At 42.1% G+C, this 17,231-nt stretch overlaps 1 protein-coding gene across 1 annotated transcript in view; it reads left to right on the top strand.

Moving 5' to 3' along the window:
• LOC117732839 (spondin-1-like) overlaps positions 1-17,231 on the top strand; it is an 81,365-nt gene that overhangs the window by 20,015 nt on the left and 44,119 nt on the right. Inside the window, exons 4-6 of the mRNA XM_034536043.1 lie at positions 11,613-11,686; positions 12,560-12,682; positions 12,988-13,136. Of these exons, the coding sequence (XP_034391934.1) occupies positions 11,613-11,686; positions 12,560-12,682; positions 12,988-13,136 (346 nt within the window). The remainder of the gene's footprint in view (positions 1-11,612; positions 11,687-12,559; positions 12,683-12,987; positions 13,137-17,231) is intronic.

The raw sequence follows: 17,231 nt of genomic DNA, 5'->3' as shown, positions 1-17,231 counted from the left end.
AGCGTTTGAATAATCCGTAATCCTATTTTTGAAGGCATTTGCAAATCAACAGCGCATGAATACAACAGCCGCATTGAACGCTGCTCCTTCGTGACAAGCCGCCAAACTCCACTTGGACCTCGGCGTGTTCACCCTCCGCTAAGCGATGTGCGAGCTGAGCACCTGAACCAAGTCAGCTGCTCCGGCGTGCTCGTCCCTTCCTTGGCAAACGGCTCCCTCCGTGATGCGCTAGCTCTGCCCGTCTCAGTTCGCTTTGCTGGCAGCGGAACTAACAACTACTTGAAAAACAACGCTTTTCTCCCCGAGGCAGGACGTGTACCGTCAGGCCTGCCCTCCTCCTCCTACACAGTTGGTCCAGTTTTTCATCCCCGGCTCTCGTCATTCATCCTGCGGAGCCGCCTGCCTCTGAACAACGTGGAGCCAGAGGCGGAGGGAACCGGAGAACTCGAAGCCTCCACAGGCGCTCGGGGAGCCCGCGCTCCTTAAGCGGGTTTTTAACTTCTGACACATTTTGAGCTTCACTGTATTTCAAAAAACAAAAACGCTGATGTTCTTGTGAGTTCTTTGTTTCGGCTCAACAGGCCAACAGGAGTTCAATCAGGGAGAGACCAGTTAGAAAAAGAAAGGATACATGTTTATTGTTAACATATGATATGAAATGATGAAGTCTCGGAGTCTTTGGCGCTTGGACGGGGAGATTTGAAATTGAGGGCCGACTGCCCCGATCAGCAACGAGATAGATCCCCCTCCCCCCCGTGGAGTCCAGACCTGGTGGTGATGAGCTGATAGAATGATGAGTTGATGAAGCTGATGGATCCGTGAAGACTGGGCGGAAATGGGGAGGAGGGGCGCGTAACGGCAACATGAAAGAACTGAAGTTAGAGAGTGTTATGTGTAGCTGCAGGTAACTGGACCCAAACGCCGTCAACACTGGAAAAGGCAACTTTATTGCTCAACAGGATTCAAAACAAACAAAACAGGCTCACACACATGATCTTCAATGATCTAGACAAGACGAACCGACCAAGGGGAATGACACGAACAGGACTTAAATACAGAGGGCTGGTGCAGGTGATTGGACACAGGAGGAAACAATCAGGGACAGGGCAGACAATCACAGGGACAGGAAGTGCAGAGAAACAGAGGACACGAGAGACAAGGACTTCAAAATAAAACAGGAAACACGAAACAACACTACAGATCCACTACAGATCCTGACAGAGAGACATATTTAAATGAGACAGCAGCAAGATGATTGTCTAACCGTGTCATTGTTTCCGTGTGCTTATTGGATAGAGGGGACCAGCTGATCTGCGCAGCTGGTGTCATGATTGACAGCGCAGAACAATGACAGCAAGTAAACAATGAGTGAGCATGTGTGAGAAATGATTGGCAGACATGAGGAATAAATGGCGGGCTTGAGGGGTATGGTCTTCCTGAACTTGCGCTTATAGCTCCATTTGTTCCACGTATTGTAATATAGAGCACATTATAAAGCGGTCATGTATGTACTACTTACTTATTGTTACTTATGGTTACATAAATGACAATACACAGGGATGTGTCTCGTTAAAGGCAGCCAGCTTTTCCTCATTATCCAAGTGTTATTATTGAGCAGTGTTTAACCCATGATTAGATCAATTTTAGTAGTCAAAAGCGTTGTTGTTTTTTATGGCTTTTTGTCTTGCATACAAATCTAGTTTTAAATCTGCTCTTCTATTCATATCCTTTATTGGATCTAATACAGTTTAAGCTTTCAACATGCACAAGAAACTACATTTATAAATAACTCAAAGATTGAATCTAGATCTGTAATAAGGCTGACCACTTTTTGACAGCCTAATTAGTGTTCACAACATGCATCTACGCCATGAAATTGAAATGATATGATATGCTGATTATGTATCAGAAACAGAAATAATAGGCGTAGCTGATTACATTTTTCACACCTTAGTTTTCATACACGATTAAAAAGAAAGGACAATTTGTCATCGGTGATTTGTTAGTTCAACTGGTAGCATTCTGTGTTAATGCTTAGTGAATCTGTGTATTATCTTTTCCAAATGGGAACCGATCCCAACACGTAAACGACTGTACTGGTGGAGCACAGAACAGATGTTGTGTTCCAACGGTTAGCTTCTCATCAATGCTGTTAAGCAGAACTATGTTGGAGGTCACCCTGTGAGCTAATTATACACACGTGTTTCCTGTAGTTATGGTTTTATGTCAAGTAAAATATATTACACAATACATGCGCATCAATGCTGTTAAATGTATTACTGGTTTCACCATATAGTGCACATCCTGGAAGCCTCTTGGGGGGCAGAACCATCTTAACGACACATTGTCACTGTGTAGAGTTCTTACGTCGGGTTTATAATATACTATTACTAATCAGACACTACTATTACATGCCTACTATTCCAACCCTGTCTTCTAAAAATGGCGTTCCCATTACATTAGACTGCATTCTAAATTACGTTTCTATATAGAACTATATTTTCTCTCGGATTACAGAAATGCAACAAAGCTACTTGGTCATGTTTATTAAAACATCTCGGCTTGGCTTGAAGTAAGTAAGTATGTAAGTAAGTTATGTAAAAAGTTACGACAAATATCTTTCATTGATTTTGCCGATCCCTGTGGACACCCGAGTCCCTTTTTTAGAAAACCTCATTTTACTGCAGCCGAGTCTGGTTCTGGTTCTCCAGCCACCAAAAGAACCTGTTTGTGAGTAAGACGGACACCTTTCATATTACACTTAGTCATTTTGATCCATGGACACAATTCATTGTTGCATCTTTAAGAATCAGTACTTTTAGCCATAATCAACTTTCTTTTTTCTTGCCTTTTGCCTTTTTGGGGAAAAAGGCAAAGTTGCATCGATTGCTAATGCCGCTCTCTGATTCCACCCACCGAGACTTTCACACTTTTCTAAAGAAGACAACTCGCCTGACACCTTTGAAACGATCTTCCAACCTCCGGTTTGACAACCTCTGTGGAAGGAAACCATCGGAGGTTTTGTTTATATCTTGACGCTGTACGGTACAAAACAACTTGATTACACTTCTGTTTCTCGGGGGGGAAACCTGTCAAATCTTCCCAGACTGCTTTAATAATGGTGAGTCACCCCCACCACTTCCCTCCTTCCTCCACCTTCAAAGCTCCATCCAGTTTCAACCGCTGTATGCTACGAGGACCATTTGCAGCAGAAGCACTTACATTATATTTCTTCCTCTTTTTCTCTCTTTCGCAAGAATGACGTGCCCCGTATACACGAGTGCCCCCGGGGTGCGACGGGGTGGGGGTGGGGGTGGGTGTAAGTGAGTGTGAGATTGTGAGTGTGAAGGGTGTGTGTGTGTGTGTGTGCTTGTTAATTTGAAGGTCACAAAGGTCCTTCTGATAACTTTAATCTCCAGAAAGTCCTAAAAAAAAAGTCGTTATGTGTCGGGAAACGTTTCCACCAGGGGAGAGAAAAGTGAGTGTGTGGTGAGCAGAAAGAGGGTGAGACTGCTGCTGTCCCGTTGACCACTCCTCTCCTCCTCTCGTTATCACGCCCATCTTTAATGTTCCTCCTCTCGCTCCTTCAATGCCCTCCGGCCGTCTGTTCCATCACATCTTCACCTCGCGCCGACCTTCCGGCCCGGTCTTCCCATATCAGTATTCAGCAAAAAGTTTGACAGCGAGACTCCGGGAAAGCTGCTCGACAAGCGCCACCTAGACTGTTGTGTCTTGACGCAGTCACAGACCGAGAGAAGCCTTTCGGTATTGATCACAACGACTAGATTATTTCAAGTGCGCTCAGCTGTCGGGAAGCCAGCCGCCCGGGCTGCTGTTTTTGACGTCAACTGTGAAAGCCCACGATTAATGAATACCGAAGTAAACTCGAGCAGAGATGAATCCGTTCTCTCTGTATCGCTTATTGTTTTGTGGGGAAGCAAGTTTATCAATGTGACGCTGCGGCACCTGACCTGATTTACCAAAGAGTTGTATGGAGAGTCACGCTCCAAGAGGATGATTGCTCATGACCTTTAAGAGCTCCTGGGTAGGGCTGGTTAATATAGCGATAAGATATCGATATCATGATACGAGACCAGATATCCTGTTAGATTTTTGATATTGTAATATTGGAGTAAGTGTTGTCTTCTCCTGGTTTCAAAGAGGCTGCATTTTTGATTTTTTTAATGTCTCCATTATGAACACATTTCTGATGATTATTCGTTACATTGTGTAAATACTTTATGAAAAGCACCACTGGTAAAACCCGAGATTGTTATCAAACCATTGATTTCAAGGTATTTGGTCAAACATATTGTGATATTTGATTTTCTCCATATTGCCCAGCCCAACTTTTGCCCTTATGTGTAGCGCCAAGCAGTGGTGAAACTTGACCATCAGACGTGGGCCTGCCATGCAGCGTCCACCCGAAGCTAACATCAGAAACGCCATATTTATGAATATCTTAGGCGTATAAGCAAAAATCAATACAAGTATCACGATATTATGTTTTGTGAAACTGTATATATTCTCAAAAACTAGACATTTTAAATAAATGTTTTCCATGCAAAGATTCGTAGCAGACAGTGGTTTAGATTGCACAAAAAGTATTGATATGATGTGGGAAGTTACAGTAATGTTAAAGTAATGCTTTAACTCAGATTGTATGCACACAGCAGGGTTCTCTTTGTTTTATAATTCAAATAAGGTTTCATTTAGTTTCATTGCATTAGTTGTAACTATGTTTTAAAGTCTATCAACTTGCCCTCTGTTGCTGCCTCTTGACCAGGTCGCCATTGCAAATTAAATATCTGGTTAAATAATGGTAAAATAAAAAACATTGAACATTATTGCAATATATTAGCCCCTGTATCAAGATAATAATAATCCATATAGTGCTTTTCAAGATACTCAAAGACACATTATACACCGTAGACACAGCTACAGGGAGCAATGCAGGGTTAAGTGTCTTGCTCAAGGACACATCGACTAGGGCGGGGATTGAACTGCCAACCTCTTGATTGAAAGACGGGCATGCTAACCACTGACCCATAATCGCCCCACAAGATATATATCGTATTGACTGTAAGACCTTTCCATCGTAGCACCATTATCAATACTTTGATTTATGACCTAAAACTAAAGGCCTTCTCATCATCCTCATACTGTACTTTGAATTATGTTGGTAATTAGCAAATGGTAGGTAGCATGGCAACATGCTTTTAAACTAACATGCTGTACATGGTGAGCAAACGTGCCTGCTGAACATCAACCCGTACAGCAGTGAGCTGTTGTTGCAGTCGCTGTTCACTTTTCATTTACTTTCATGAATTGGACTCAAAAAATCCCCAGAAGACGTGATTCTCAGTCGCCTCTCACTGCATTAGCCAGGCCATCCAACTTACATTGGAACCACCAATCGCCCTCATGCTTTTCATCCACATTTCACCGAGGTATATGATCCCAATTTGCAGTAGCAATGGAAAGGTTAATTTGGACTTTATTCGGTCAATGTTTTTTCAGAACATAATTAAATTCAAAATGAGAGGTAATACTTTTCCCAAAATGGGTTTTTGATTCATTGAAGGCCCTCTCTGAGATTCTCCACTGATGCCCAGTCATAATCTCCCCTTGAACTATAATGATTACGCCACTCACCAAGTTTTTCAGGCGGCAGATAAACCGACAGTGGATGTTAAAGGGCATGTTTTAGCTGCTCTTTGAAGGCGGCGCTGTGTGTTAATTGAAAAGGCAGTATTTTAGGATTGTCAACGTCAAAGTCTAAGGAGAGTTAAATAAACACAGTGCAATGGAAGAATCGGAATTATACTAAAAAATGTCATCACATTGGCGGAATTCATTAGAATGTGAACCGCCCTTAATATGACCAGGTCTTTTGATAATCATTACAGCTGAATTCATCCTTATTTTTATAAACTTTATGCTTTCAACATATATAACTAATATGTTTGAGGAGTTTTTCATATAGGGAGGAATTCTGCATTATTACTCACAAATATGCGTCGTACCATCTCCACACTCCAATTTCTTTGTATATGTGGAAATGACACAATAAAACGGGATGAACCGATTCTGTTTCTTTCTTTCTTTGTACAGTAACTTGAAGTGGGCTTCCCTCCCACTTCGGTGCTGTTTATTATTGCAGTCGGGAGCACTTGTCATGGAGAGCAAAAACAGGATCCTATGAAGAGTCACACAGCTGCATGTGTTGGCGCTCCTCTCTGGGGAGCTTCCAACCAGCATGGGAGCGCCGCCCAGGCCCCTCAGGGTGCACAGAAGAGACGTTAGCTGACATGGCGCTGAGAAGTGGAATATATATAATGCATGAGGCAAGAGATGCTAACGGAAGCGTGTTTAATAAGAAACCTGAAGAGAAAGAGGCAGGGGGGTGGTGGGGGAATCCATCAGTATGGCAGGTCGGGAACAAATGGGGAAAATGTAGATGGAAGAATGAATATTCTTTGTTTTAAGTACATCAAGATTAGCATTTGTCACGAAGACACATTTTCTCTCCTACTATGGCCGACGTTTGCGTTGTCGTGTACTTTGCTCAGTGTTTATTCAGCGTCTTCGAGGCATCTGCTTTGCATGTGGCCGCCAATCGTGAACTTTACTTCAGCAAGTGCCGGAGGCAACAGCGCCACGGCAGCTCGACGGGGCGCGCTACTCGAACGAATCAGTCGGAGAGCGAGGGTGACGTCTCCAGAGGGAAGCTACGCCGGGGTTGGCTCGCTCCGCGTTGAGAGTCCAGATCTAAAAGGAGGCAAGAGGGGAAATGGCAAAAGGAAAGAGCAGCGATCGAATCTCGCTGTCGGGGAGATTTTGACATCGAGGGGGATGACGGGTGGGGGGGGGGGGCTGCAGGCGAGACGCTGCAATCTGTGATGAAGCCAAGTGGTTTAAGCTCTGTCTTTTATGATTCACAAGTTATTGGAGTTGAACACTTCCTCGAATCAACAGTGTTTTAACGTGTGGTCATCAGCAGCAACACACTGATAGATACAGGATGGGGGACAAAGGGAACGACCAGAAGAGAAGCCCACCCTGCGGTTTATTTTGCACTTTCAAACGAGTTGCAATACTCATTGTTTTTGTAATGGCAAGAGATTAAATGACGTAATGTGAAATGAGTCGTTGTCATGTAACTCTAAGCAATCTCTATCTGTTTGTGTGTCTGTATGTGTGTGTGTGTTCTTTGTGTGTTTCGGGAACCGTTCAGCTCCCCATGGTAAAAAGTCAGGTCCAAAAAGACTAATTTCCATGTTCATGAAAAGTGTGCAAGGGCTAAGTTTCCAGCCTCTGCACTAGAAGTAAAAAAAAAAAGAAATAATACAGAAAACTAGTACCCAACTGTGCAGTTCTTCTTAACTCTACAGACAGTTTCAGAGTCTTTTGGTATGTCGTTTTGGACAGAATTCTATTTTTATAAAGCCACTATGCACTTCCTGCCCAGCTTTTCTCAGGCGTCGGTAGAGACTGTAAATGAATCATCTGTTTCTTCTGGATTTGTAAAAGAGCAACTGTTTCCGTACACATCACAAACTTCATAAGGTGATGATACGTTCATGTTATATTTGCCTCAATGAAAATTCAATATTTGCGGTTGTTTTAAACACTTTTACACTCGGTTCATCACGGCTGCCTAGGGTTTAAATGTGAATCGCTGACATTTTTTTTTCCAATTAAACTTATTCCAATTAATACCTAATTTAAAACACATTTTTAATATTAAGGCATCTAAAAGAGGATTATGTTATAGCTATAATGGAAAAGGTCATAATGTGAGTTAGCAACTCAACACTTTTAGATTAATGTAAAGTAGACTCGAGCTCCACTGCTATAACACATATATATATATATAACACATATATATATAAATTAATCTATGACCTATTTAGGACCGGAGGGAAATGCAGCAAAGTTGTTCGAACTTGTTCCCTCCCACACATATCTCTATTACTGTCTGCCTTCTCTGAGGTGCAGTGGCCTGTAATTGACACATTTTCACAATCGGAGACCGATGCACCGATTGAACCCGACACGTCTAGTAAAGATGGGATATCTTACATAAAGACGGGCAGTAGGTTTAACTGTAGGTGTGAATCATATTTTACTGCAAGCTTAAAGTGAACAGATGGGAAACAAAACGTCTTTCCAAATGGCCAGATGTATTGTTGGATTTACTGATGGATTTATTTGATAAATAAACCAGTTGACCATTGGCCTCATCGGAACTATTAAAGAATGGACTCGGCTCAATAATTCTGTTTATTTCCCTTTTTGTTTTTCAATTTCATGCCCAAGCAGTCAACCCATGTTGCAGGGTATATTGCACCATTCAGCCTGCGTGAGATTTATCGGAGCAATATAACAGATAACTCCTATTTAATGGCGGCAGTCCCTCCTCTCTCTCCACAGTCAGTGTTGCTCAGCTCACTTTCATATGTCTCTCTGAGACGAGAGCTTACTGCTGTGGCACAAAGACGGCTTGTACAAAAATAGTAGTTATATAATTGCTACATATTTCAAATTATGTAATCCAAAGATATATATTATGCAGTATTTTTTTTCTTAAAAAGCAAAAATCGGCAACATTTTAGATGTTTATTACCACATTGACAGTTGACATGTCTGCTGTCCACGAACTTTGCTTCTACTGAAGATACCAATTCTAAATTGTAATTTGGGGACAGGCCATTAATTGCTTTGAAAAGTACATATGGAATTATCAACTCAAAATGAATATTACCTAAAGCTTCTGTAAGATATGAGGATACCATGAATCTCATATAATGTATTCTTTCAGGCCTACTTCAGCAGTGGAATGACATGTTTATATTCATAATTACCTTCATTTCTTTTTGAGTTCTCATCCCTTTTTTTTCAACCAGGTTAATACGCCTTATGTTCCCTTAGACCCATATTGCAAACTGTTATTGCTGATATCTTGCAAGCAATCTCCATGGCCAGTACTCTCTTAGTTGGTTTGGTTAGATTTAGGCATGGGGGTGAGATTGGTTAGGGTTGGTTTAGAATAGCAACCAGGCAGAGCATGGCGGGTCATGCATAGGGTTGAGTGAACATAGGGTTGAGGGAATATAGGGTTAGGGTTGAGTGAACATAGGGTTGAGTGAACATAGGGTTGTGTGAATACAGGGTTGAGGGAATATAGGGTTGAGGGAACATAGGGTTGTGTGAATATAGGGTTGAGTGAACATAGGGTTGAGGGAACATAGGGTTGAGGGAACATAGGATTGAGTGAACATTGGGTTGAGTGAACATAGGGTTGAGGGAACATAGGGTTGAGGGAATATAGGGTTAGGGTTGAGTGAACATAGGGTTGAGTGAACATAGGGTTGTGTCGATATAGGGTTGAGGGAATATAGGGTTTGGGTTGAGTGAAAATAGGGTTGAGTGAACCTTGGGTTGTGTGAATAAAGGGTTAGGGTTGAGTGAATATAGGGTTGAGTGAACATAGGTTTGAATGAACATAGGGTTGCGGGAACATAGGGTTGAGGGAATATAGGGTTTCTGTTGAGTGAAAATAGGGTTGAGTGAACCTAGGGTTGTGTGAATATAGGGTTGAGGGAATATAGGGTTGAGGGAATATAGGGTTAGGGTTGAGTGAACATAGGGTTGAGGAAACATAGGGTTGAGGAACCATAGGGTTGAGGGAATATAGGGTTAGGGTTGAGGGAATATACGGTTATGGGAAGATAGGATTGAGGGAAGATAGGGTTGAGTGAACATAGGGTTGAGGGAATATAGGGTTATGGGAACCTAGGGTTGAGGGAATATAGGGTTGAGGGGACATAGGGTTGATTGGACGTAAAGAATCCCCTCAAGGGTCAGGGGTCTAGGGTAGCCTTCTCAGCCACAAAGCCTATCAGACTATTATAGTGGCTATCTGTTGCACTAGCATCTGTTTATATTGGCAACCATTTGTTACCTGGACATTGTTATACACATATTTCTCCTGTCATTGATGTGTTTAGTTATTCATTTATTTCCGGTTATCAGAACAACTATAAAAAATGTTCAAGCCATTAATCAAACATATCTGAACATAAGGTTGTATACATATGCACACATATATGCATTAATACATACATTGCTAGATAGTATATATGTACTGCCTAGTTAACATGTAAATAACAAATGAATAAAACTCGGAATAGTACCAGCCTGTGATATAATCAGCAGTGCTGCAGCATACACACTCCCATAACCACGCATAACCACACATATGCTACCTTCATTCATTGTCACTGTCTTGCACATGTAAAGGTCAAGAGACCTGTTGTCCACCCTCAGCCGCTAAGGATTCTGATCCATCGCAAGCTTCTGCAGATCTTTTTTTTTCCTCTTTCTTTGCAGCAGTAGACAATATCGCCAGAGTCCACATGTCAAAAGCAAGAACTGTACAACTAGCTTTAATGCTATGAAGTTATGTCAGAACATAAATATATACTGATCTTTGGCATAGTGCTCGGAGTAACAAACAAATTGCATCCGAAGCAGCCACCTTACAATAGAAGGCTGCTTGCGTTCATCCACAACAAAGCAGAACACTTAGGTACTGTTCTCCCCTGCAGAGCAAACACACTAACTAACAGGTGATGTTAGGTCTAACAATGTAAAATAAGGTATGTGAAATGTTCAAAATCACAGAGGTGAGGTATTTTACCTTTTAAAAGGAATATAAAAATACTGGGAGTGTATGCAAAACTATATCAGTGGAATCTAAAACTATTGCAAACGTATTGTTGAAGTGTTGCAGGACCTTTTTGCTGCCTTAAATGTTACATGCTGTTCATTCTGTACACATGACATCTATTGCATCTGTCCATCCGGGGAGAGGGATCCTCCTCTGTTGCTCTCCTGAAGGTTTCTTCCCTGTGAAAGGTTATTTTGGGGGAGTTTTTCCTGATCCGATGTGAGGTCCTGGAACAGGGATGTCGTATGTGTACAGATCATAAAGCCCTCTGAGGCAAATTTGTAATTTGTGATATTGGGCTATACAAAATAAACTGAATTGAATTGAAAAGAATCTTCCTTTTGACCTCAGAATTTCCACAGGAGTGGCTTCACACAGCTACACAATATGAGAAATGCATTTCCTTTTTTACTGAAGAGGAAATATAACTGCCTTCGGTAAAACAACCTGTTTTTATTGGTATGGTTTCCTTTGCAGCCATTATTACATCATAAGTTAGATTGGGGGTCTTTCAGCGGTCTGCGTAAAGATTTATTTCTCTGCTTCCGACTTTAATTCCCGCTCTGTCTCTCCTTCATGTCTGTGGGCATGATGATTGCTCCGTCACATGTTGCACTGCTGCAGTGTGATGGTGCCGAGAGGTCCTGAGAATACAGCGCTGCCTCTGAGAAACAGATGTGGACTCCGTGTCCACTATGAAACATCATTACCTCATTACCTTACCCTCTCACCAAGGATCACGCGGATCACATATTGAAGACAAATAAATAAATAAACTCCACTATTATCCATTTAATGCACTTTTTGCACCTCTTTCACTATCCGACTCGTAATCTCTCCTAATTTGTTTCCCCTCCTCCCCACTCTGTCTCTCCAGGGCCAGTATTGTCCAGAAGAGAATCATTTATTTCCAGGACGAAGGCTCTCTCACTATTCGTCTGTGTGAGAAAGGTAATGACAGCTGCCCGTCATCTCCTCTTTTCATCCTTGACCGCCCATCATGGTGCCATTATCCCTTGTTCCATCTGCTGGTACACCACCCCCTCCCCACCTCCCCCGCTCCCTTTTGGAGCAGAACAGCTCCCAGCCTTTCATACCTTGTCTAAAAAAAACGAAATATGAGGCCGACAGAGGCAGTGGGGGAAACTGTGAGGACCACAAATCATGTATCTCCTGGGAGTTGATGTATCTAAATATCCCTTTGTATTTCACCACAGAGCAGCTTTTATGTTACCTGTGATAAACACCAGACAGACAGCAAGGCGACGGGAGTCTTTTAACTCCGAAGCACGCGTTAATCGTGCAATAAAAAAACAACAGAGCCCGGACATATGTTACAAACTTCATCTCTCCTCACCCTAAATCCAATTTTCCAGGCTATTGTGCATGTCAATCAAGCCACCCGGCGCCGCCGATGTTTGACTCATCCTGCTATAACTTAGATGTCGAGTGAGGATTTTCTTCCGTATAATTTGGCGACTCATAAATATTCAAGTACTCCCCTTGACCTATCTTTGCAAAACATTGGTTGGGGCCAGAATTTTAATATTCATGAGTCCTGCGTCAAAGCTAATGTGTCATTTAAATACCAGTTTATTCCAGGGATGTTTGTTATTGTGACATTCTCACTGGGTCCAAATTGCAGTCATTTATCTTGTAATTTATGCCGGTGTTCATTAATGTCAAAGCTCGCACACTGGCCAATCACTGTTTGCCTGCTAGCTCCTGAACTCTGTTTTCCTATCATTTATGTGGCTTGTGCATTGTCTAGCCTTAAAATTGTTTGTTTGTTCATGTGCATGTGCATGTCCCGCCCCCCTGTAGAGCGTGTGTTCGGCGAGGCCACAGAAGCTCCCGCAATGGAGTGCTGCGCCTGCGGAACAGCCAAGTACAGACTCACCTTCTACGGCAACTGGTCGGAGAAAGTCCACCCCAAAGACTACCCGAGTGAGTTCCGACCGCTGGCCGCCGGTCAAAAGGTCTGGATGCGCCGCTGGGTTATAGCAAAAAAAGTGTTGTGTCCGAAAATGTCATCTTTCTGACACAACAACGTGTAAAGACATTGTTTGACATTTTGAACCTACAGTCAGCAGCTGGTTAGCTTTGCATAGCATAACGACTAGAAACCGGGAAAGTGCTCGCTACACAAAGCAAACGCACACACATGTTCAGCTAATATTCACCCCTTTCTTGACTTGCTCATCAGAATTCAAACCACTCAAACTTAAAAAAAACAAAAAAATGTCTTTCAGGACGAGCCAACCACTGGTCGGCTCTGATTGGTGCGTCTCACTCCAGAGGCTACGTGCTGTGGGAGTACGGGGGCTACGCCAGCGAGGGCGTCCGTCAGGTCGCTGAGTTCGGCTCCCCCATCAAGATGGAGGAACAGATTCGACAGAAGGTAGGGTATCGCATGCCACTCCTTTTTTTAATGTAACGGAACTATCTACATGTCTTTTCATTTCTTTTTCCGAGAGTCGTAATAATGATCTAAAAAAATGGGGTGCACAAAAAATATATATATATATATATATATATATATATATATATATATATATCCCAAACACATGAAAAACACACTGTGAAAGGGTTAAAGTTCGAAGACGAAAACAAGGACAACATCCAGACCGCACAACATCGGGGCAGCAACCCGTCAACACAAAGTAGCCCCGCCCTAAAGCATATCCTGCTTTATGGTCTATTTAACTCTAAGTGGACCATCATTTATGAAATGAACACCATGCTGTAAGAAGACTTCAACCCTCTTTGGTCCAAGGCCCTTTTCTCGATTTAACATAATTTCTTAAATTCATATTTTAAAAGGCACTTACTCTGTTATACATCAAAAGTATCAGAACAATCTCTAAACCTTTACTCATGTGGACAAACTGTTTTGGTGCTTTAAATTGGTTTACCAAAGCCTTAGGTTCACAAAAGTGGTCGGAATATGTGAATAAAATAATAGATGTAATAAATGTAACATTTTGGTATATCGTTTTTCGAGTAAAAGTGTGACTATCTGTCACTCTACTTTCACCAAATGTGAGAGAGACTGAGATAAAATGGGACTGAGAAATTACTTCATATACAGATCAAGCATCATGGGATGTATGCAAATAAAAAATGAAAATTACAACCATTTTTGTTTTCAAACAAAATATTGTCTATATATTTTAGTCTGTTTATCAAGATCAGTTTTACAAACAAGAACAGACTATGTCCTCTATATAAAAACAAACGTTTTACTAACTGAAAGGTCCTTAGTGATAAGTGTTGATTGGTTAGTGTCACACAAAATATTGACGGACACACGATTCCACAAATTATGTTGAAGGGCGGAGCTCGACACCAACGGCACGTCCAAGCTCGTTGCTCGCTGTGTGAATCACGTACGATCTCGTGAGAAGAAGGACACGGAAGTAGAACGTCTACAGATTACGGCAACATCGGAACCATATTTCTGTGCTGTTTTACTGCGGAGATATGAATATCATAAACACCATAGGACGCGCTGACGCGTCCATGGACTCCAGAGGGTTAAATGAGACCATAAACGCATGTTTACAATGTTTACTGAGTCAAGTGAGAAGTAGATTCCTTTTCTCATAGACTTCTATACAATCTGACTTCCTTTTGCAACCAGACGAGTCGCCCCCTGGTGGCCACGATTGCAAGTTTAAGATCAATTAATTGAAAAACGGCTCAATTACATGGAACGTTAACTCCAAACGATCAACGAGTCATGGACAGGAAGATTTAAGGATCGGACCAACAATCCTGTGACCGGCCATACTGAACTACAGCTGGACGTACAATGAATAGAAGTAGTGATAAATGACTCCTTAATATCTCTTTGTATTAGGCCGTTGGAGGCAGTGTTGCGTAACATTGAGCAGACGTAACATAGACGTCGTCGTCATCTGGTTATCGTTCAATCTATAATCAGTTTCTCAAACCACTACAGTGTCAAACGACATTGTGAGAGAAGATCGTATCCATATGGACCAACCCAATCTGAAAGCCCACAGCATACGGTTGTTTCTGTGCTCCGTCTCCCTCCGTGAGCTCTGAAAGGTGTGTCTTGGCCATTTGCGAGTGAACAATAGCGTGTTGTTAGTGGGCTGTCAGTCTGGTGTGTGCCTGTCAGTTTGGGTTTGGGCTGTTGTGTGGAGACATTAGAGTCTGACGGACAGCCCTAACTCCTCTCTTGGCTGGCTCGGTCTGTCTCTGGGGATAACCACCCGGACACAATGGAGACTTCAGCCTGTAACATAGCAGAATGCGATGGCTTGATTGTGTACTGTAGCCTGGAATGTTAGCTATTGAGCTGTGCAATGAAACGCCTCGATTGTACACTGTACGCTGGAATGTCGGGGTGGGGGGGGGGTCTTGTCTTTTAATCCGTGACTCCAAAAGGTTTTCTCAGCCCGCTATGTCGCATTCAAGATGGCAAAATATGGGTCGCATGATGTGACTCCTCTTTCAACACGGGAGTTTTTACTTAAAATCCTAGCTGGCATTCTAGCTAATATTTTCAAGTTGAGAAGCGGTATAGACTCATGAATCCAAGAATCCAAGAAAATAGAATAAAATCACCTATGCCATAATTTAAAAGATTTTCTTTTATAAAAAGAGAGATATATTAATAATGTAAACTCAAGGCTAAGAATATTGGTCCAAAATTTGAGAAATGACTGGAAAATGACTGGTGTTCATTTGTTGGAAAATGTAAAATAATTGGCATTTGCTTAATTAATACTTTCTGCATTCATTGAAATTACTAATATTTATTGTATTGTGCTGATCAGTAAACTGGTAGAACAAGTATGAGTATGTTGTCCACGATGTCAATGATTTTAACATCATTAAAGGAATAGTTCTACATTTTGGGGCACATACTTAAATGCTTACTAAAATGTATTAAAAATGCAATATCCCATCATTTTGCACCAACATGTCAACGCTGAAATGTTTGTCAGCGTGCTCTTGAGTGAGTACATTCTCTTCTTACCGAAGAACAAATCCCAAAGTGTGTTTTATGAATACATTTATTGTTAAGAACAGTTGGTGAATGAAGCCCATGGTTAAGCTTAATCATATTAAAATATTAAAACAAGTGCCTGTAGTAGAATTCTAACACATATGATAGTAATGCTAGAAGAGGATCAGTGCCTTTTGAATATAAAATAAAGTAATCGAGTAGATAGAGTAAACTTGATGGCCTCTGATGGGACACTTGTCTTGGTTCTCATCCCGTGTGGATGTTCACGCCCCTGGATCGGAGAGGCCTTCGTGATCAGGTGTCCTGGAGCTCCCGGATCTCCTCGCTTTTCTCCCGAGTCAGCATGTTACACATATTCTTCTTGAGCTGCTTCTTAACTTTCTCACAGCCCCCCCCCCCCCCCCCCCCCCCCCCCCCCCTGCCAGCTGGAGAGTGCAGAGTTCAACTGCTTCGCTACGAGTGTAGCCCGAAGATCAAAAATGTCCGTCTTCTCCTTTCGCTGAGACTTGTGGAGAGCTGCGTTGTCGGCTTGTTTCTAATGCAACAGCTTCTCAAGAGGAGCCGCTGCTGGTTTTTCCTGAGCCAGAGCTTTTTCAAGAGGAGCTGTTGCTGATTTAGTCATTTCTTAAGGCTCCCTGAAGAGCCGTTCTGAGCATGTGTTCCAGCTTCCAGTCCATTTCCACTTTGGTTTTGGTCTCCTGGAGAAGAGCGTTCTCTTCTCTCTCCTTCTCCAGGTATTTCTTCAGAAGATCCAGTTGATGAGAATCCTTCATCTGGAAATAAAGAGAGATGGATAGAGACATACACACAATCTGCTTGAACATATAAAAATAATAAGGATAAAAAAATTAAAAAACAATCCCACCATTTTATTTGAGAGCGTGGAAGATAATTCTAATTCTCCAGGTTCTCACAGCACTCACAATGCCACTGATTGGGCCCAGCGTGTCCACGTGATGGAGGTGCAGGAGGAAAGGCTCACCGCCGCTTGCAGCAGGCCAAATGATTCGTCATCGGCAACATCTCTCGCTGGGTAGAGGAGAAAGGAGAGGAGAGAGAGGAGAAAGGAGAGAGGAGAGAGAGGAGAAAGGATAGAGGAGAGAGGAGAAGAGAGAGAGAAGAAAGGAGAGAGGAGAAAGGATAGAGGAGAGAGAGAAGAAAGGAGAGAGGAGAAAGGATAGAGGAGAAAGGAGAGAAGAGAGAGAGGAGAGAGGAGAAATGAGAGAGGCGTCTCTTACATCCTCCTCCTGCTGGAAAGTGAACACGTCAATATGAAGCACACTAAAGTACAGAGGCTGGACACAATATGCACAACATAATGCACACTGATGAGACATCAGCAGAAAATACTGTTTCAAACAGGTAAGAGTACTAAATAAGAAGTAAGTATCTGTAAAATCAGTGATACCAGTGTATTAATGTAATGTAATGTAACTCTAGCTCAAACGGTTAAAAGCAGGTATTAATAACATATTCCTGGATTTAGTAATGCAT

The sequence above is a fragment of the Cyclopterus lumpus genome, chromosome 6, assembly GCF_009769545.1.
Source record: "Cyclopterus lumpus isolate fCycLum1 chromosome 6, fCycLum1.pri, whole genome shotgun sequence".
In the NCBI taxonomy this organism is placed as follows: domain Eukaryota; kingdom Metazoa; phylum Chordata; class Actinopteri; order Perciformes; family Cyclopteridae; genus Cyclopterus; species Cyclopterus lumpus.
This window is presented reverse-complemented; position numbering and strand designations above follow the sequence as displayed.